General features: G+C 34.3%; 1 protein-coding gene across 1 annotated transcript in view; it reads right to left on the bottom strand.

Annotated features, from left to right (window-relative positions):
- Window positions 1-13,732, bottom strand: part of LOC137387282 (tRNA (guanine(6)-N2)-methyltransferase THUMP3-like) — a 105,077-nt gene extending 91,345 nt beyond the window's left edge. Inside the window, exons 1-7 of the mRNA XM_068073635.1 lie at window positions 13,583-13,732; window positions 10,228-10,302; window positions 9,223-9,345; window positions 7,312-7,477; window positions 5,444-5,570; window positions 4,523-4,592; window positions 3,695-3,810 (exon numbers count right to left, since the gene is read on the bottom strand). Of these exons, the coding sequence (XP_067929736.1) occupies window positions 3,695-3,810; window positions 4,523-4,592; window positions 5,444-5,570; window positions 7,312-7,477; window positions 9,223-9,345; window positions 10,228-10,302; window positions 13,583-13,726 (821 nt within the window). The 5' untranslated portion in view covers window positions 13,727-13,732. The remainder of the gene's footprint in view (window positions 1-3,694; window positions 3,811-4,522; window positions 4,593-5,443; window positions 5,571-7,311; window positions 7,478-9,222; window positions 9,346-10,227; window positions 10,303-13,582) is intronic.
- Between the last annotated feature and the right edge of the window lie 5,982 nt (window positions 13,733-19,714).

Below are 19,714 nucleotides of genomic sequence, written 5' to 3'. Positions count from 1 at the left end.
GTGTAAATGGTTTACAGCTACATAGAACTACTCCAGTGTAAATGGTTTACAGCTACATAGAACTACTCCAGTGTAAATGGTTTACAGCTACATAGAACTACTCCAGTGTAAATGGTTTACAGCTACATAGAACTACTCCAGTGTAAATGGTTTACAGCTACATAGAACTACTATAGTGTAAATGGTTTACAGCTACATAGAACTACTCCAGTGTAAATGGTTTACAGCTACATAGAACTACTATAGTGTAAATGGTTTACAGCTACATAGAACTACTCCAGTGTAAATGGTTTACAGCTACATAGAACTAATCCAGTGTAAATGGTTTACAGCTACATAGAACTACTCCAGTGTAAATGGTTTGCATCTACATAGAACTACTATAGTGTAAATGGTTTACAGCTACATAGAACTACTACAGTGTAAATGGTTTACAGCTACATAGAACTACTCCAGTGTAAATGGTTTACAGCTACATAGATCTACTATAGTGTAAATGGTTTACAGCTACATAGAACTACTCCAGTGTAAATGGTTTACAGCTACATAGAACTACTATAGTGTAAATGGTTTACAGCTACATAGAACTACTATAGTGTAAATGGTTTACAGCTACATAGAACTACTATAGTGTAAATGGTTTACAGCTACATAGAACTACTATAGTGTAAATGGTTTACAGCTACATAGATCTACTACAGTGTAAATGGTTTACAGCTACATAGAACTACTACAGTGTAAATGGTTTACAGCTACATAGATCTACTACAGTGTAAATGGTTTACAGCTACATAGAACTACTCCAGTGTAAATGGTTTACAGCTACATAGAACTACTCCGGTGTAAATGGTTTACAGCTACATAGAACTACTATAGTGTAAATGGTTTACAGCTACATAGAACTACTCCAGTGTAAATGGTTTACAGCTACATAGAACTACTCCAGTGTAAATGGTTTACAGCTACATAGATCTACTATAGTGTAAATGGTTTACAGCTACATAGAACTACTCCAGTGTAAATGGTTTACAGCTACATAGAACTACTCCAGTGTAAATGGTTTACAGCTACATAGAACTACTATAGTGTAAATGGTTTACAGCTACATAGAACTACTATAGTGTAAATGGTTTACAGCTACATAGAACTACTCCAGTGTAAATGGTTTACAGCTACATAGAACTACTATAGTGTAAATGGTTTACAGCTACATAGAACTACTCCAGTGTAAATGGTTTACAGCTACATAGAACTACTCCAGTGTAAATGGTTTACAGCTACATAGAACTACTATAGTGTAAATGGTTTACAGCTACATAGAACTACTCCGGTGTAAATGGTTTACAGCTACATAGAACTACTCCAGTGTAAATGGTTTACAGCTACATAGAACTACTCCAGTGTAAATGGTTTACAGCTACATAGAACTACTATAGTGTAAATGGTTTACAGCTACATAGAACTACTATAGTGTAAATGGTTTACAGCTACATAGAACTACTATAGTGTAAATGGTTTACAGCTACATAGATCTACTACAGTGTAAATGGTTTACAGCTACATAGAACTACTACAGTGTAAATGGTTTACAGCTACATAGATCTACTACAGTGTAAATGGTTTACAGCTACATAGAACTACTCCAGTGTAAATGGTTTACAGCTACATAGAACTACTCCGGTGTAAATGGTTTACAGCTACATAGAACTACTACAGTGTAAATGGTTTACAGCTACATAGAACTACTCCAGTGTAAATGGTTTACAGCTACATAGAACTACTACAGTGTAAATGGTTTACAGCTACATAGAACTACTCCAGTGTAAATGGTTTACAGCTACATAGAACTACTACAGTGTAAATGGTTTACAGCTACATAGAACTACTCCAGTGTAAATGGTTTACAGCTACATAGAACTACTATAGTGTAAATGGTTTACAGCTACATAGAACTACTACAGTGTAAATGGTTTACAGCTACATAGAACTACTATAGTGTAAATGGTTTACAGCTACATAGAACTACTCCAGTGTAAATGGTTTACAGCTACATAGAACTACTCCAGTGTAAATGGTTTACAGCTACATAGAACTACTCCAGTGTAAATGGTTTACAGCTACATAGAACTACTATAGTGTAAATGGTTTACAGCTACATAGAACTACTCCAGTGTAAATGGTTTACAGCTACATAGAACTACTCTAGTGTAAATGGTTTACAGCTACATAGAACTACTCCAGTGTAAATGGTTTACAGCTACATAGAACTACTATAGTGTAAATGGTTTACAGCTACATAGAACTACTCCAGTGTAAATGGTTTACAGCTACATAGAACTACTACAGTGTAAATGGTTTACAGCTACATAGAACTACTCCAGTGTAAATGGTTTACAGCTACATAGAACTACTATAGTGTAAATGGTTTACAGCTACATAGAACTACTCCAGTGTAAATGGTTTACAGCTACATAGAACTACCCCAGTGTAAATGGTTTACATCTACATAGAACTACTCCAGTGTAAATGGTTTACAGCTACATAGAACTACTATAGTGTAAATGGTTTACAGCTACATAGAACTACTCCAGTGTAAATGGTTTACAGCTACATAGAACTACTCCAGTGTAAATGGTTTACATCTACATAGAACTACTCCAGTGTAAATGGTTTACAGCTATATAGAACTACTATAGTGTAAATGGTTTACAGCTACATAGAACTACTATAGTGTAAATGGTTTGCAGCTACATAGAACTACTCCAGTGTAAATGGTTTACAGCTACATAGAACTACTATAGTGTAAATGGTTTACAGCTACATAGAACTACTATAGTGTAAATGGTTTACAGCTACATAGAACTACTACAGTGTAAATGGTTTACAGCTACATAGAACTACTATAGTGTAAATGGTTTACAGCTACATAGAACTACTCCAGTGTAAATGGTTTACAGCTACATAGAACTACTCCAGTGTAAATGGTTTACATCTACATAGAACTACTCCAGTGTAAATGGTTTACAGCTACATAGAACTACTATAGTGTAAATGGTTTACAGCTACATAGAACTACTATAGTGTAAATGGTTTACAGCTACATAGAACTACTCCAGTGTAAATGGTTTACAGCTACATAGAACTACTATAGTGTAAATGGTTTACAGCTACATAGAACTACTATAGTGTAAATGGTTTACAGCTACATAGAACTACTATAGTGTAAATGGTTTACAGCTACATAGAACTACTATAGTGTAAATGGTTTACAGCTACATAGAACTACTACAGTGTAAATGGTTTACAGCTACATAGAACTACTATAGTGTAAATGGTTTACAGCTACATAGAACTACTATAGTGTAAATGGTTTACAGCTACATAGAACTACTCCAGTGTAAATGGTTTACAGCTACATAGAACTACTCTAGTGTAAATGGTTTACATCTACATAGAACTAATCCAGTGTGAATACTTCACAGCAAGCTTCATAGAACTACCCCAGTAAAAATAAGATGCTCCCGAATCAAAGCTGCATTCCTAGAACTATTTGAGTATAAGTTGTTCGTCGGGTCATAAAGCTAGCCTAATATAGGCACTAGTGACAGCAACTAAAACATCTGTTAAAATTTTGAACACACTTTAAAACTTACATTTTTAATTAATACATTAGCTTTTAATTTAGCAAACTCACAACTTATTAGCCTGCCTTTTGGCATCAAGGGCTAGAATGTTGGTTCTGGTGCATTCAACACAGTATTCCTGCTCATCGGCGGCCATGTGAAATGCCTTTGGGTGCTCAACTGCGCCCTGTTAAAATCCAGCTATGTTGAGTGAATCATTATTCAAATTACATTTGCTGTGATGGTACTTGGCAATTAGGGCAGCGTAAGTAATAAATTTCTCAGTTCTTCAAGAAGACAGCACCACAAGCAACAGCCTTAACTATTAGGTGAAACAATAATCTAGGAGCCAGTGCAACAAGACAGCACCACTAGTAACAGCCATAACTATTGGGTGAAACAATAATCTAGGAGCCGGTTAAACAAGACAGCAACACTAGTAACAGCCATAACTATTGGGTGAAACAATAATCTAGGAGCCGGTTAAACAAGACAGCAACACTAGTAACAGCCATAACTATTGGGTGAAACAATAATCTAGGAGCCAGTGCAACAAGACAGCACCACTAGTAACAGCCATAACTATTGGGTGAAACAATAATCTAGGAGCCAGTGCAACAAGACAGCACCACTAGTAACAGCCATAACTATTGGGTGAAACAATAATCTAGGAGCCAGTGCAACAAGACAGCACCACTAGTAACAGCCATAACTATTGGGTGAAACAATAATCTAGGAGCCGGTTAAACAAGACAGCACCACTAGTAACGACCATAACTATCAAGTGAAACAACAACCTAGGGGCCAGTAAAACTAACCGAACCAAAACTAGCAGAAGCTGAAAACATGAATGTCAAATGAGCCCGCTGATGAGAGGTTTCTCTAACACTAAGTCTCACCTCCAATGTTATACTCCCAGAGCCGCACATTGGGTCTAGTACCACATCTCCTGCTTGTATATTGGCCAACCTAAAACATAAGATCCCATGCCATTTACATGTATATTAAAAGAAGTGGATATTACCTACTATTAAATTGTAACAGCTAAACAGCTTGTTAGACCAGAGCCAGCCCAACAAGACCTTGACATATTTCATAAGTAACACTCACTGGTTTTTGTACCAAATGAGTAAACGATCTGACAGCCTGTTCACCGTTATCATTAATCAAACCTACAAATTGAAGCCAATACATGGAACCCAGTGTTCGATCATTACATAGAACCCTCAATGAATCATCGCTGGTAGGAATTACATAAAATATGGTATCACATACAATACAGTATCACACATGCTGTGGTATCACGTATGATACCACATCATGTACTATATGGTATCTCATATGATATTACATAAAATATGGCATCACATAGGATATGGCATCACATAGGATATGGCATCACATAGAATTGCGTTTGATATGGTATCATGTACCTTATACACACGATATACACCTTATACACACGATACAGTATCATATATGATATGGCCTAACATATAATATCCCATATGCTATGGCGCAGCTATATGTGAAACTAGGCTAATTCAGTCGTGTCATGTACTTCTTCGCCAGCATTGTCAAGCCTATCATAGAATACGAAGTCATGTGACCAATACATTATGCAAGATATATAAACAGCAAAGTATAAAATGTGGCAATGTTGACAAATATACCTCAACCAGTCGGCTAAACCTAACCTAATTCCATGGGGTATGATCAATGACTGATAATCCCTGATATTACCGTTGAACAGAGAAACCATCAACCATATAAACCGATCATGGAGTACAGAACATTTAGCGGGCTACAAATTTACCAACCGTAACAAAGCAGCAGAAATATTGGCTTTAAGGGTGGTCTTTGCAAACTGGGAAACATTCCGATGATAGAGGCTTTTTTTAGTCAAAGCCATGCCGAAGGTCACATCTTCATCAACTATGCTTATCACTAAAATACCAACAAATGTTGCTCTGGATCGCCTACACGTAAGTCACTCAAATACCCACTGCGTAACCATCACAACTTCAGGAAACAATCAAATGCATGACGATGCATCAGCAAATACCATAGTTGAGACCTTTTTATTTTAATGTTTTGGCTGAGTAATTGTTGTATAATTCAGACATTGCTGAAGATGGCATGTAAAATATAACTTTAGGTTTATGGAGATACATAAGAAAAAATGCATGCTCATCACAGAGCCCATTCTATGATAGAGTGCACATAAGGAAACCAAAAGTGTCCTGAGTTTCATGAGAATAGGTGAAACGCTAAACCATCCAATTTGTCTCTACAGTCATACCTCGACATACGAGCTTAATACGTTCTGGGACTGAGCTCGTATGTGAATGTGGTCTTATGTGAATGTGGTCGTATGTGAATGTGGTCGTATGTGAATGTGGTCGTATGTGAATGTGGTCGTATGTGAATGTGGTCGTATGTGAATGTGGTCGTATGTGAATGTGGTCTTATGTGAATGTGGTCTTATGTGAATGTGGTCTTATGTGAATGTGGTCTTATGTGAATGTGGTCGTATGTTAATGTGGTCTTATGTGAATGTGGTCGAATATCAATGCGGTCGAATATCAATGCGGTCGAATGTTTTTGTCATAATTAACCATAATCTTGTCATCGTCGTAGTTTTTTATTATCTGTTTCCGGCTTGGCATCTTTTCCCCTCGCTTTTACTATAACTTTTTGTCAGACCTTATTAAAACTTTTTTCTAACTGATGCGACAAGAAAGACAGATCATTGCGGTTCTCGATAGCTTCCTCTCGCATACTTGGTCATTTAATGGCCACCCAGAACAGACTCGTATCACAAAGGTTTCTCATATCTCAAAGCAGTAACTTGCTCGAAACTCTGCACAAATCTCAATTTTCTCGTATGTTGGGGCACTCGTAAGTTGAAGTATGACTGTAATTCCAAAAGTGATATCTTCAGTGTTTGGATCATGACAGGTGTACCACAATGAGGTGGGGTCATGTCAGGTGTACCCACAATGAGATGGGGTCATGTCAGGTGTACTCACAGTGAGATGGGGTCATATCAGATGCACTCACAAGGAGATGGGGTCATATCAGGTGTACCCACAATGAGATGGGGTCATGCCAGATGTACTCACAATGAGATGGGGTCATATCATGTGTACCTCACAATGAGATGGGGTCATATCAGGTGTACCCACAACGAGATGGGGTCATGCCAGGTGTACTCACAATGAGATGGGGTCATATCATGTGTACTCACAATGAGATGGGGTCATGTCAGGTGTACCACAATGATATGGGGTCATGTCAGATGTACCCCAATGAGATGGGGTCATATCAGATGTACTCACAATGAGATGGGGTCATACCAGGTGTACTCACAATGACATGAGGTCATATCAGGTGTACTCACAATATGATGGGGTTATGTCAGGACCCCACAATGAAATGGGGGTCATGCTAGGGCACCCATAACCAAAATAGTGTATGTAAAGTGATGAAGCTTCAAGCCTACAGACAGCAATTATAATGAAACCTACAGTCAGCCGATTGCTCATCAATTTTTAACTTGAGAGAATAATGAAAAGACCGACTGTCATAGCAAAAATGGATCATGAAAAGTTGAACAATTGATTCTAACAGTCACTTCAATGAATACATAAAGGAAGATAATTCGACTACCAGAGTTGGCCCATACCTACTTCGATGTCAAAGTCAGTAAGGTTAACCTGCCAGCCAAAGCGGTCTTGTATGACTCCTCCCAAGCGATGACTGACCTCAGGTGAAGAGAATTTATGCTCGGCGCCAGTTCTGTAGCAAGTAGCCCTGTATCTGGGCATGGGCAGCATGCGCATGTTCGGTGTCTACAATAGCATTTACTAAAATATGGCAGAAGCTGCCAAAAGCATGGCATCAGCCAATGAGCACCAACATGACAAGATGATTTATTGTATGCCACATATTGATGGTGCTTCAACAAAGTTGCTACTAATAGCAGAGTGTCTACAGCCATACCGGTGAAGTTTTTTTCTGGATGACAGTTTGAGAAATGGCCTCATGAATGCTTGAGTCAAGGTCATTGCTGTAACGACCCTATAATTCAATAACCCCTTGTGTAGGATTCATCATTCAGAGCATCTAGCTACTGTGATCATACGGAATCGTATCAAACTAAGTTTCAATTTTTAGACACCTATTAGAACTCAAGCAGAACCTTTGAATTGAAACTCAATGTCTCCAATAATAAAAATCAATTTTCATTTAATGATCTTTTTGTCCAATTTCTGTTCTACTACAAGAGAACAGCAATCAAACAACAGCGTTACTTTTCGATAGATGGATAGACACTGATGTGTTCGTTGTTAAGTATACCAATATTGGAAATTTAGTTTCAAGTATCAAATTTAGTTTCAAGCTACAGTAAAACCCCTATTTGAACGCCATGGCGCTCTATTTTTCAACACTTCCCCTGAAGTGGCATTTAATTAGAGGTGGTGTTCAAATAAAGGGTGGCCCTGTATTTCTCGACTAGCCCATCAGAATTATGGAATGATAAATTTTACAGACAAGCGATGCTAAGGTCACCTATATTTCATACCCTCCTTTGGGCGAGTCGACATTAATTTTGGGAAGATTAATTTAACCTTTTTACAGGCGAAATGATGCTAAGGTTACCTATATTTTGTACTTTTCTTCAGGGAAGCGACATTAATGCCATCAGCCTCAGCATTTTCTCTAAACCATTTTTATATGCGTCGAAGTATAAGACCTAATTAAACAAGGAACTATGTTGATTATAAAATATTAGCGTGGCGCTGTTATTACGTATTTCGATGGTCTCGATTTCAAAAGTTTTAAAACAAATGTAAAGCTTTGGAGTTAAAAAACAAACATCTTTTTTAATTTTTAAAAACATTGTAACGTTTTGAAATTAAAATACGCCTCAACAATGGCTGCTATTACATTATACAGTGTTCCTGGACAATATTCTCATCGTTCATCAAAACACCTTAACGTTGTCAGGTAAGATTGTAAACCACATTATAAACAAATCTGAAAACAATGAACATGACTTAGACTTTAGTAACTTTAAATCAGAGTGTAGTTCTGATGACTGTGACAATCGATCTTCTCAGAGACACCGTCAGTAAGATCATAGCAATTACTACAGCAACAACGAGAAAATTAATTGTTATTGATGTAACAGAGTCATTATTCGTACTATTTTGTGGACACTATTCTACTGATCACTTTCTATTATGGATTTGTAAAAATCAAATAATGTCAGAGGGGCGGGCAAATAGAGGCAGTGTTCAATTAAAAGGTGGCGGTGTATTTTTCAAAGTTCTTTTATAGTGGCATTCTATTGAAGGTGGCATTCAAATAAAGGTGGCATTCAAATAGAGATTTTATAGTATTTTGGTTTATCACCGTAATTCTCCTTTGTGCGGATGCCTTTTCCTACCGACAGGTTACAAGATGTCTTAATTGCAGATTCACATAAATTATTTTAGACCAGCAGGTATATTTAAATCAGCACTATACAGCCACCAAATATATACTACAGGTCCAAATAAAGTTCACCATAGAGTTACAACACTTAGGTCACCTGTTCTGTAGCAGGTAATTCGGAGACATGATGTCCAAAATCAGAGACGCTAGACCAGACCTCCAAACCAATCTTCCAATCCACCAAAGGAACAAGAGCAGCCAGTTGCTCTATAGCCTCTTTCTGTATTATGCAAAAAATGAGTGGTTAAAAAAGTACACTTTGACACATACAAATAAGCTAGGCTGAATTGACATTTGCTGACATTGGGATACACAGTCTGGTCTAACACCATAAGATCTGTGTAGCTGAAGTACCACTCTAACTCAGATAGCATAGTATGTCCAACCCGTTTATCCTATTGGTCTATACAAAAATACAAACCTTTTAAATATCTCCGAACCATCGAGATGATTTTAGAATGCTGTCAGCATTCTCGGAGAGATAACCAGACAAAGTCAAACAATATGGGCATACAATAATTTTATTTTGTTAGAACTATCCTTAAATTCTACTTGAAAAGTTATTCAGGTTAAATACATGTATATAATTTGTGCAAATGATGCTTATTAACTTAAGTTTATATCAGAAATAATGTGAAGAATACATTACAATACTTTACAATGCATAAATATAAAATAACACACATTAAAGTACGCTTAGAGAGAGATGATAATATGAGTTTTTGTTTTTATATCTATTAATTTTATAATTTTAATTCTTGTTCTGAAAATGTATTTGATGGCAAGACATCAGGTTGTATAAGCGAGAAAAACTACTGATACAATTTGTACAAGGGGACAGGATTACTAGTACATGTCAAGCTTCATTATCTTCATTATCGCCTATGCAATGGTTTATCAAGATGTATGACAGACAATGTCCAACCATTCATTCAATATTTGTTGTGCTCTATGTTAGACAGATTATTATACTAAAAAAACCAATCAATAACAAAACAATGGAAAAATTCCTTTATTTATAGCATCAAAAGTATCTGCAAATAGATACACCAACTTCAAGCTATTTATAGGGTGAAACTTGAATGATGAGACACGGTCTTACCGAATCTGAAGAGAAATGAACTTTGTGTCGTGACATCACAATCTCCACATGGTCAATAATCTTCATTGTTAATGCCTGTTGAACAATATCAACATAGAAAAGTTATGCAACAAATCAGCAAGGCGAAATAACTAACTTGTAAGATTCTCTGGAAAGCATAGTCCAATTTATCGACGCATGAAAACTGGAACAAAAATTGCTTTCTTCCTAAATTAGATCACTTTCAATGTGATTAACAATAGTTGTACAGTGCACTCTCAGTATACAATTACCCTGATATACGATTGTTTTACCTCACAAAGTGGAACATGATGATTTTTTCACCTCACCATGCAAATCTTTTTTCATCATACGAATTCAACAAAATTTTCATCGGAATTCAAACTTGGCAGTCGATGTGCTTATTATGTACGTCAAAATAACAAAGACGCTAAAATGCTGTTCGCCAAAAATATTTTTACAACGCCTGATAGAGACGCGATGACCAATTTCTCTGAGTTCAGCAATTCTCATGTGTGAAACGATAATATTTAAAACCAGTAACGAAGTTGGAGTTGCAATCCCTTCATAACGAAAATCTAGTAGTGGTCAGACAACTTCCATTAACTTGCTAACAAAAATCCACTTAATTACGAAAACAGCATTGTTTTCTTGCTGAATTAGGTTGAAAAATGTTTTAAACAGGTCCGCTAAAAGTTACAGTGAACGCAAAGACCGAAACTGCTAAGTGATGAAATTTTAGTGATAAAAAGTTGAAATTCAGTAAAATAGTCAAAAATACATTTTGCAGCATAGCTTTAAAGGTTGACTTGCAACAAAATTCACATAACCGTTATTTGATATGGAAAAATTCACCATGTCTTACTCTGTTGTGTTGTAGGTGCAAAATATGTGGAAAGGTGATTACAAGCTCTTCAAAGCTCAAAAACGAACAGAAAATCGCGGCCACATGAGACCGCCGTAGTTTGGATTCCCTTTCCAAAACGGCTCAAATGTGATGTAGTTGTGAGAGATGATTTTTGTTTACACTTTCATGCAATCTTATTCGTCGAAATATTTTCACAAATATACTTCACGCATTCAATAAAACCATGTCTATTGTTCTTGCGCGTCTGTTTTATCGTCATTGTAATGCTGTCACTTTTAGCACTGATATCTTATAACTTACCGTAAAAAATCATTTAACTTTTTAACCTTAGCTCGAAAGAGTACATATCATTGTCTGATAATCATGACGAGCCTGTTGGTCACCTGTGATAATCGAAAAGTGCTGCAAAAATTATTTGCGAAGTAGTGGGTCACATGATCAGAGAACGACTTGAGGATTCAATAATGCCAAAATAAAACTGTAAAGTAGCGAGCATCTATATTCGATACGGGGTCATTGGTAAAACCCGAAGTGTTTGTCATAAACTAGTACAGTGCTAGTAGTACTAGTAGTACTACGATAAGTTTTATACTGAGCTTTTTATTGGCCTTTCAATTCACGTGAGAACATACGTGACAAGACGATGACCAAATTTTGTGGTTACGTCATCGAAATAAAGAGATTCTAATCTACGGCCGCTTTTCGTTTTTGAGCTTTTAAGAGCTTGTAAGCACATTTCCACATATTTGGCACTTACAACGCAACAGAGTAAGACATGGTGAATCTTTTGATACCAAATAACTGTAATGTGAATTTTGTTGCAAGTCAACCTTTAAGTGTGTGTTCAGCAAGCTAAACTTATTTGAGGTGAATTCAAAGTTTATGTTATACCTATGTCTGTCTTGAAGGTAAGAACTCCCTACGGTACAATATAATGTTACATTTTATTGCAAATCATAACCACTAAATACAATAAAGTTACTGTAGGTAACTATAGTTACTAAGGTTAATATACTATTTTGTTACAAATTTCTAATATGTACAGCACTTATATAAAATTTTGACGATTTTCACCAGGGGATGTTTGCATTATACCCTACAGGATCAAAATATTCGCGGAGTAAAGTTTCGCGCAAAATGCCTTTTTCAAGCATATTCGGGGACTAAATTATTCGCGGATGAATACAATCACTCTCTATTATTATCATTCTTCTATCACCTTCATGTGCTTCAGGTTTCTATTTAGCTGACAACTATGAGTGGATCATGGAAATTAATTGGTTAATTATGGAAAAACGTATCTGCACTGCAAATCAAATAATACCATAATGTCCAGATCGGAATCATTATCGTCATCAACTTCGGTATTAGAGGTTGATGGAGTCGATTTCAATGTAAAAAAATGTAAAAGAGATTTTTGCAATGACGACGCCATGCAGAAGAACTTGTGACAACCTTGAATAATGTTGTAAAGAAGTGTGATGCATTGGCATGGGGGTTAACTCAAAGCCCCAGCGATGATTGTTAAAAAATTTGGAACTCAGCTACGTTTACTATTTCTGCCTAGCGGCTAGTTTTTAATTTGAGGCAGTAGTTATTCTCTCTTGTGTTTAAAAATTAGAACTAATTATTCGCGGAATTTAATAATGCGCGGAATAGCCTGTTCACGAAATCGCGAATTATTAAATCCATCGAATATTTTCATCATGTATGGTATAATTACTATGGTTTCTATACCCCTGCATACGATTTTTTCACCATACGATGCCAACCCTGGAACGGATCAAAATCGTATCCTGAGGGTACACTGTACTGATTTGGGGTAATTTTAGATTTTCTATACATACCAGAGAAGGGTATGTGTGATAAAATATCTATAGAAAGGTGACATTTAATTCAATATGCGATAAGCATTAGTTTAGGTCGTTTCAAAAATTTGGCTTATATTCTACCTGCAGCTACCTCGAATTCTTAAATCAATTAGAGGATGACCCCATTGATGAAATCAACCAAAAATATTTTTCATTCACAGAAAGCGTTTTTTATGGCTTTTAAAAATGCATCATCAGACATAAGCTTATCGGCAAATCTAAATGAAGCCCAGCCGGTCGGATATCGCATACTCTCGTGTACCCCAAACAAGGCAAAGATTATTGAAATTTCTCGAGAACCGCAAGAGTTTTTGGTTGGAATACCAACATAACACTAGTACACCTATTGTCGCCTGTACGAGTAGGGAACCCTAAATAGCCTTTAAGAAAACTAGTGCCATGGAATCATGGAAAAAATCTGCATGCAAATAAGTTATACAAAGTCTGCTTAGTCCCAACAAATATTGTGAGTGACTTTTTAATGCAATCAGAAAATGGTTTTTGTAATTTCGTGTATCAATTTCTTGTGGTCATTCTTATTATTATTATCATTCTGTTTGCTTTCAACCCACAGGAATAAATATCCATAGCTGCCAGATAGACCAAGATTACTCACTTCTTTAGCAGATGAAGAATCCATTTTCCAGCATATATATCCTCTGCCTTCTTCTACATTTGTGATTGACAGTTTTTCTTTCACCTCCTCAGCTGCCAAAAACTCCAGACCAGTGGCTACGCTGGCACGAACAGTGCAAAGCATTTTTACTGCAACAAAACCATAAAAATTTTACAAAACCTACTGATGGGGATAGAGTGACAGTGATTATTTTGTATCAGACCCGAAAACAAAGGCAAGTTCTTCAGATTCAACAATTACTTGGATTCACGATCCATCCAAAATAATATGTACTATGCAGACGCTTTATGGTTTGCGTACTCACTGCCAATAAGCTTATAAGCTTTATAGGTGCTCACAAATACCATTAATTCTACCGAAAAGCCTTTATAACGACTCACCTTTGTACCTATACAAAAATAATAATCACGGAAACTAGTGATATCAGAACCACCAAAAACTTTGCCACCATAAATTTAGGAAATTAGGTTATCATTGCGCCAAAAACGAACGAGTTACATAGTTCTTCCTTTGCTTATGAATCACAGCCAAAAATCGTGATCTCAAATTTTTATTTTCAGTTACGAATGAATGAAAAAAATATTGTAAACAGCAACTTAAATGTATTTCTGCTAGTGAAATCCTTCAACACTGAACCAATGATACTTATGGCTGCTACCGTTTATATTAAATAATGTGTGTAAGCTATGCGTTTTGGTCAAACTCCAAAAGCGATAGTATTTTTTGCAGCCAGTTTCACTAACCAACAAAAATATTAAACATTCCTTTGTTTTTCAAATGCATTGATTGTTGAGCAGAATTTTTTTGCTGATTCAAAAAACTATAAATTGAAGTTATATGACAGAAACTCTGCTTTTACATCAAAAGTATCGAGTGTATGCTAGCAAAAAATGGCAGGCATGACCATAGAGTTATCTCCCCCTAGAGTGATAACTACACGAGCGTTTCCAGTGCCAACAAGGAGCGTTTAGGCCACGCCTCTTTTTTGTGCTAGTCAGTCGTAGTGATTGACTAGATCAATAACATCAGCCATGAGAAGGGATCATGAATTTCCAGTTGAGATAGTAATTAATGCTCATATTAAAGAAATGATGATTATAGTTTATTCCTCTAATATATGCTTATTATTTAAAGCAATTCAATACCTACCAGGGATTGCTAAACATATTATGGAAATGTTTACTTTTTCATTTCCATAAATATAAATATTTCCATAATTTTAGGGAAATGGATATGGACATTTTATTTTACAAGTATGGAAATGGTATGAAAATGGAAATAATATGGAAATGAATTATGGAAATGGAAATAATATGGAAATAAATTATGGAAATGGAATTAATATGGAAATGAATTATGGAACTTTTATGGAAATGGAAATAATATGGAAATGGAAATAATATGGAAATGAATTATGGAAATGGAATTAATATGGAAATGAATGATGGAAATAATATGGAAATGGAAATAATTATGGAAATGGAATTAATATGGAAATGAATTATGGAAATGGAAATAATATGGAAATGGAAATAATATGGAAATGAATTATGGAAATGGAAATAATATGGAAATGGAAATAATATGGAAATAATTATGGAAATGGAATTAATATGGAAATGAATTATGGAAATGGAAATAATATGGAAATGAATTATGGAAATGGAAATAATATGGAAATGAATTATGGAAATGCTATGGAAATGAATTATGGAAATGGAATTAATATGGAAATGAATTATGGAACTTTTATGGAAATGGAAATAATATGGAAATGGAAATACTATGGAAATGAAGTAGGGAAATGGAATTAATATGGAAATAAATTATGGAAATGGAAATAATATGGAAATGGAAATAATATGGAAATGAATTATGGAAATGGAATTAATATGGAAATGAATTATGGAAATGGAAATAATATGGAAATGGAAATAATATAGAAATGAATTATGGAAATGGAATTAATATGGAAATGAATTATGGAAATGGAAATAATATGGAAATGGAAATAATATGGAAATGAATTATGGAAATGGAATTAATATGGAAATGAATTATGGAAATGGAAATAATATGGAAATGGAAATAATATGGAAATGAATTATGGAAATGGAATTAATATAGAAATGAATTATGGAACTTTTATGGAAATAATATGGAAATGGAAATAATACGGAAATGGAAATAATATGGAAATGAATTATGGAAATGGAATTAATATGGAAATGAATTATGGAAATGGAAATAATATGGAAATGGAAATAATATGGAAATGAATTATGGAAATGGAATTAATATAGAAATGAATTATGGAACTTTTATGGAAATAATATGGAAATGGAAATAATACGGAAATGAATTATGGAAATGGAATTAATATGGAAATGAATTATGGAACTTTTATGGAAATGGAAATAATATGGAAATGGAAATAATATGGAAATGAATTATGGAAATGGAATTAATATGGAAATGAATTATGGAAATGGAAATAATATGGAAATGGAAATAATATGGAAATGAATTATGGAAATGGAATTAATATAGAAATGAATTATGGAACTTTTATGGAAATAATATGGAAATGGAAATAATACGGAAATGAATTATGGAAATGGAATTAATATGGAAATGAATTATGGAACTTTTATGGAAATGGAAATAATATGGAAATGAATTATGAAAATGGAAATTGTGACATACACATAATCCCTGATACCTACATGACTTGCCAAGGCACTGAATAGATAGTGAGTGAAAGTGAAGGTAATGCGAGCAGTTACTCATAGATAACATACATAGTCATACTGGGGTTGTATTACATTGGTGTGATGGGAAGCTAATCAACTGCCATCAACTATGAGCTGTACTACCCGGTGTTGCCCGAGTAATAAAAAAGTATTTGGACAGAAAATTTATTTTTATATAACATTTACTATTCTAACTTTTAAACTTCATATCATGAGAAAATATTTTTAAGCAGTTTAAATGAATTAAGAGGAAAAAGAAAACAACTCTAAAGGTTTGCAAGCTTTTTCAAACAACTACAACTTTTAAATTTCATATCATGAAAGAAGTGTTTTGTTGAAATAAATTAGGAAAAAAAATAAAACTGTAAATGTGTTTAAATGTAAAATAATTAGCAAGTAATGGCTAAATATAATCTGTTTAGCTATGATTACAATGAAAAATTATTTAATAAATAAGGTAATAAAAAAGTCTATTTTATTTTTATATAATTATAGTTAGTAGAATTAAGTATAATTTATTTTTATTTAACATATAACAACATTTACCACTTTAACTTTCAAACTACATATTATGAAAAGTGTTTTGTGTAATTGAAATAAATGAAGAGAAGAGAGAAAATAAAAACAACGGTAAATGTTTTCAAGCTTTTTCAAACAACTACCACTTTTAAACTTCATATCATGAAAGAAGTTTTTTGTTAAAATGAATTAAGAAGAAAAATGAAACTGCAAATGTGTTTAAATGTAAAATAATTAGCAAGTAATGCTAAATATAATCTGTTTAGCTATGATTACATGTACAATAAAAAATTATTGTAATCATAGCTAATTTTTATTACTTTATTTAATAATAATTTAATTTTAATAATTAATAAATAAAGTAATTCACAACTACTTTTTTATTACTTTATTTAATAAATAAAGTAATAAAAAGTCTATTTTATTTTTAAATAATTATAATTTAGTATAATTAAGTATAATTTATTTTTATCTAACATATAACAACATTTGCCACTCTAAATTTCAAACTTTTTGCTTGCTTACATCAAGCAAAGATGTCCACTAACTAGTGGACAATTTTGCTTCAAGCTAGTCTATGTATTTGATTGATATGTATTGAAATCTAATATTACATGCAAGGGCTGTTTGTGAACTGAGGTGACAATGAATCACTCTATCACCATACAATGTCAATACTTTCAGTTGATGGCAGTCGATTAGCTTCCCACCACACCAATGTAATACAACCCCAGTATGACTATCTTATTAGTGAGACTATGAATAACCAATGATATACAGCCCCTCATGTGTGGGGGCTGTATATCATTGGAGTAACTGATTGCATTAACTCATTTACTTAACACCATCTATTCAGTGCTTTTGCAATGCATGTAGGTATTGAATTGCTTTAAATAATAAGCATATATTAGAGTAATAAACTATAATCATCATTTCTTTAATATGAGCAATAATTACTGTCTTAACTGGAAATTCATGATCATTCTCATGGCTGACGTTATTGTTCTGTCGATCACTACGATTGACTAGCACAAAAAAGGGGCGTGGCCTAAACGCTCCTTGTTGGCACCGGAAACGCTCGTGTTGTTGAATGCACAGTTATCACTCTAGGGGGAGATAACTCTATGGGCATGACTCAATTCCACCAGAAAAAAAAAAACAAAGAAATGTCAAGTGAAATAGTTGATATTTGCTATACAAACAATCAATAGTCTGAGCCAATGCATGTCGCTAAATTAGCGATTGCGGGTTATTGATATTTTGATAATTATATTGTCATTGGTCAATTTTTGTAAGAATTGATAGAGAATGGATTTTGTTTATTTAGGAAAGTTGAATCGAGTCATTGAAACTGGGATAGCTGAAGAATTGAGAATTGAATTGTGATGTTTATGCAATGATATGTGAATTGAATCGACTCTTATACGACACGATGCAAAAAATACTGGTAGGTATAATTGAATTATTCATTTTGTGAAATGAATCGAATCACTTTTCAAAGCCTTATAAACATCTCTGGAGCGATTTGCTTCAACAAGTGGCTACTTAAAACCTCTGAACGATTCAAAATTGTTTCTAGGCTTGAGTTTGAAAGAATTACCCACCAAATAGAAGCCTTCCTAGAAAATATTTCATTGTGTAAGGTTCGATAGCTTTAAACATCATTTACAAATGAGTACATGATGTTGTAACGCTGTTAACCATGTACACTAGTGCTTGGCACGAGTACTTCTTGGTCAACAGATTTTTCGGGTATCGGGTTTGTTGATACGGATTTTATGTTTAAAATTTCCAAACATCAAACATTCCAAAATTTACAATGCAATTATAATTCTATTCAATTTATTTATTGTTTTTCACTATTTTCTAATGACTGATATTCGTGCTTGCAGCTTTAACCCTTTGAACCCCAACTTAGTAGAGCAGGAGGGCATCAAAAAGCTGTCAAAAAAAGTGATTTATTCCTTTTGGAGGTGGGCTATGTGATAAAAGTGGCATCTAGAGCAGAATTTCGAGCTGATTTCAAATATCTGGTTTCTACACCTCTCAGATTGTTCATTTTTGAGTAATTTAATTAATATATTATTTCAATTAAATATATGTCTGTAATGTTTCATGTGCTTCTACCAACAATGCAATAATGAAAATGGCATATAAATACTAAATAAATAGCAATAACCTAAGTTGGAATCAATTCTGATAACATTAAAAAATTTATTCTTTAATTATTATAATATTAGAATTGTACTATTTAATATTATGTGTTCCCATTTTGGTTGATATTGTGGCAGCTTTACAGCTTGTCCTTGTTATTCCGCAACTCATATATCATTACAGATCTGCAAAACAAAATGAAAAGTATTTTTAAAGACTCAGACCATGCATATATAACATTTTAGTTTACATATATTCATCATTAATGCTTATTATGTTGAACCGTTTACTTTATTATGCAAGTGAAATTGCAATTAGTCAGTCTTTTAAACGGTGTGACACATATGTATTCTAATCAAACATGAAGTGCACCTTTGGTTACAATACCACTCAAATGCTAACCTTCTAATTCACAGTCATCTGAGTCTTCAGTATCTTTCATCTCCATCCTCTTTATTTCTATTGCTACAGCAGCTGCTTCTGCACATGTCCGTACACTTGAGATCTGTATTGTTGCACTGACAGCGACGAGACTGGCATCCAGTTTTGTATTGACAAAACATGTCCACGAGCACATCATGAGGTGCTGATTGTTGTGTTATCCATCTAGCTTTAAGCTCTCCATCTTCCATAAACCATCCATGTTGCTGAGGGATGGGGCATTGATGATTATTTGCTTGGCTCT

Source organism: Watersipora subatra, chromosome 2, assembly GCF_963576615.1.
Source record: "Watersipora subatra chromosome 2, tzWatSuba1.1, whole genome shotgun sequence".
Lineage (NCBI taxonomy): Eukaryota > Metazoa > Bryozoa > Gymnolaemata > Cheilostomatida > Watersiporidae > Watersipora > Watersipora subatra.
This window is presented reverse-complemented; position numbering and strand designations above follow the sequence as displayed.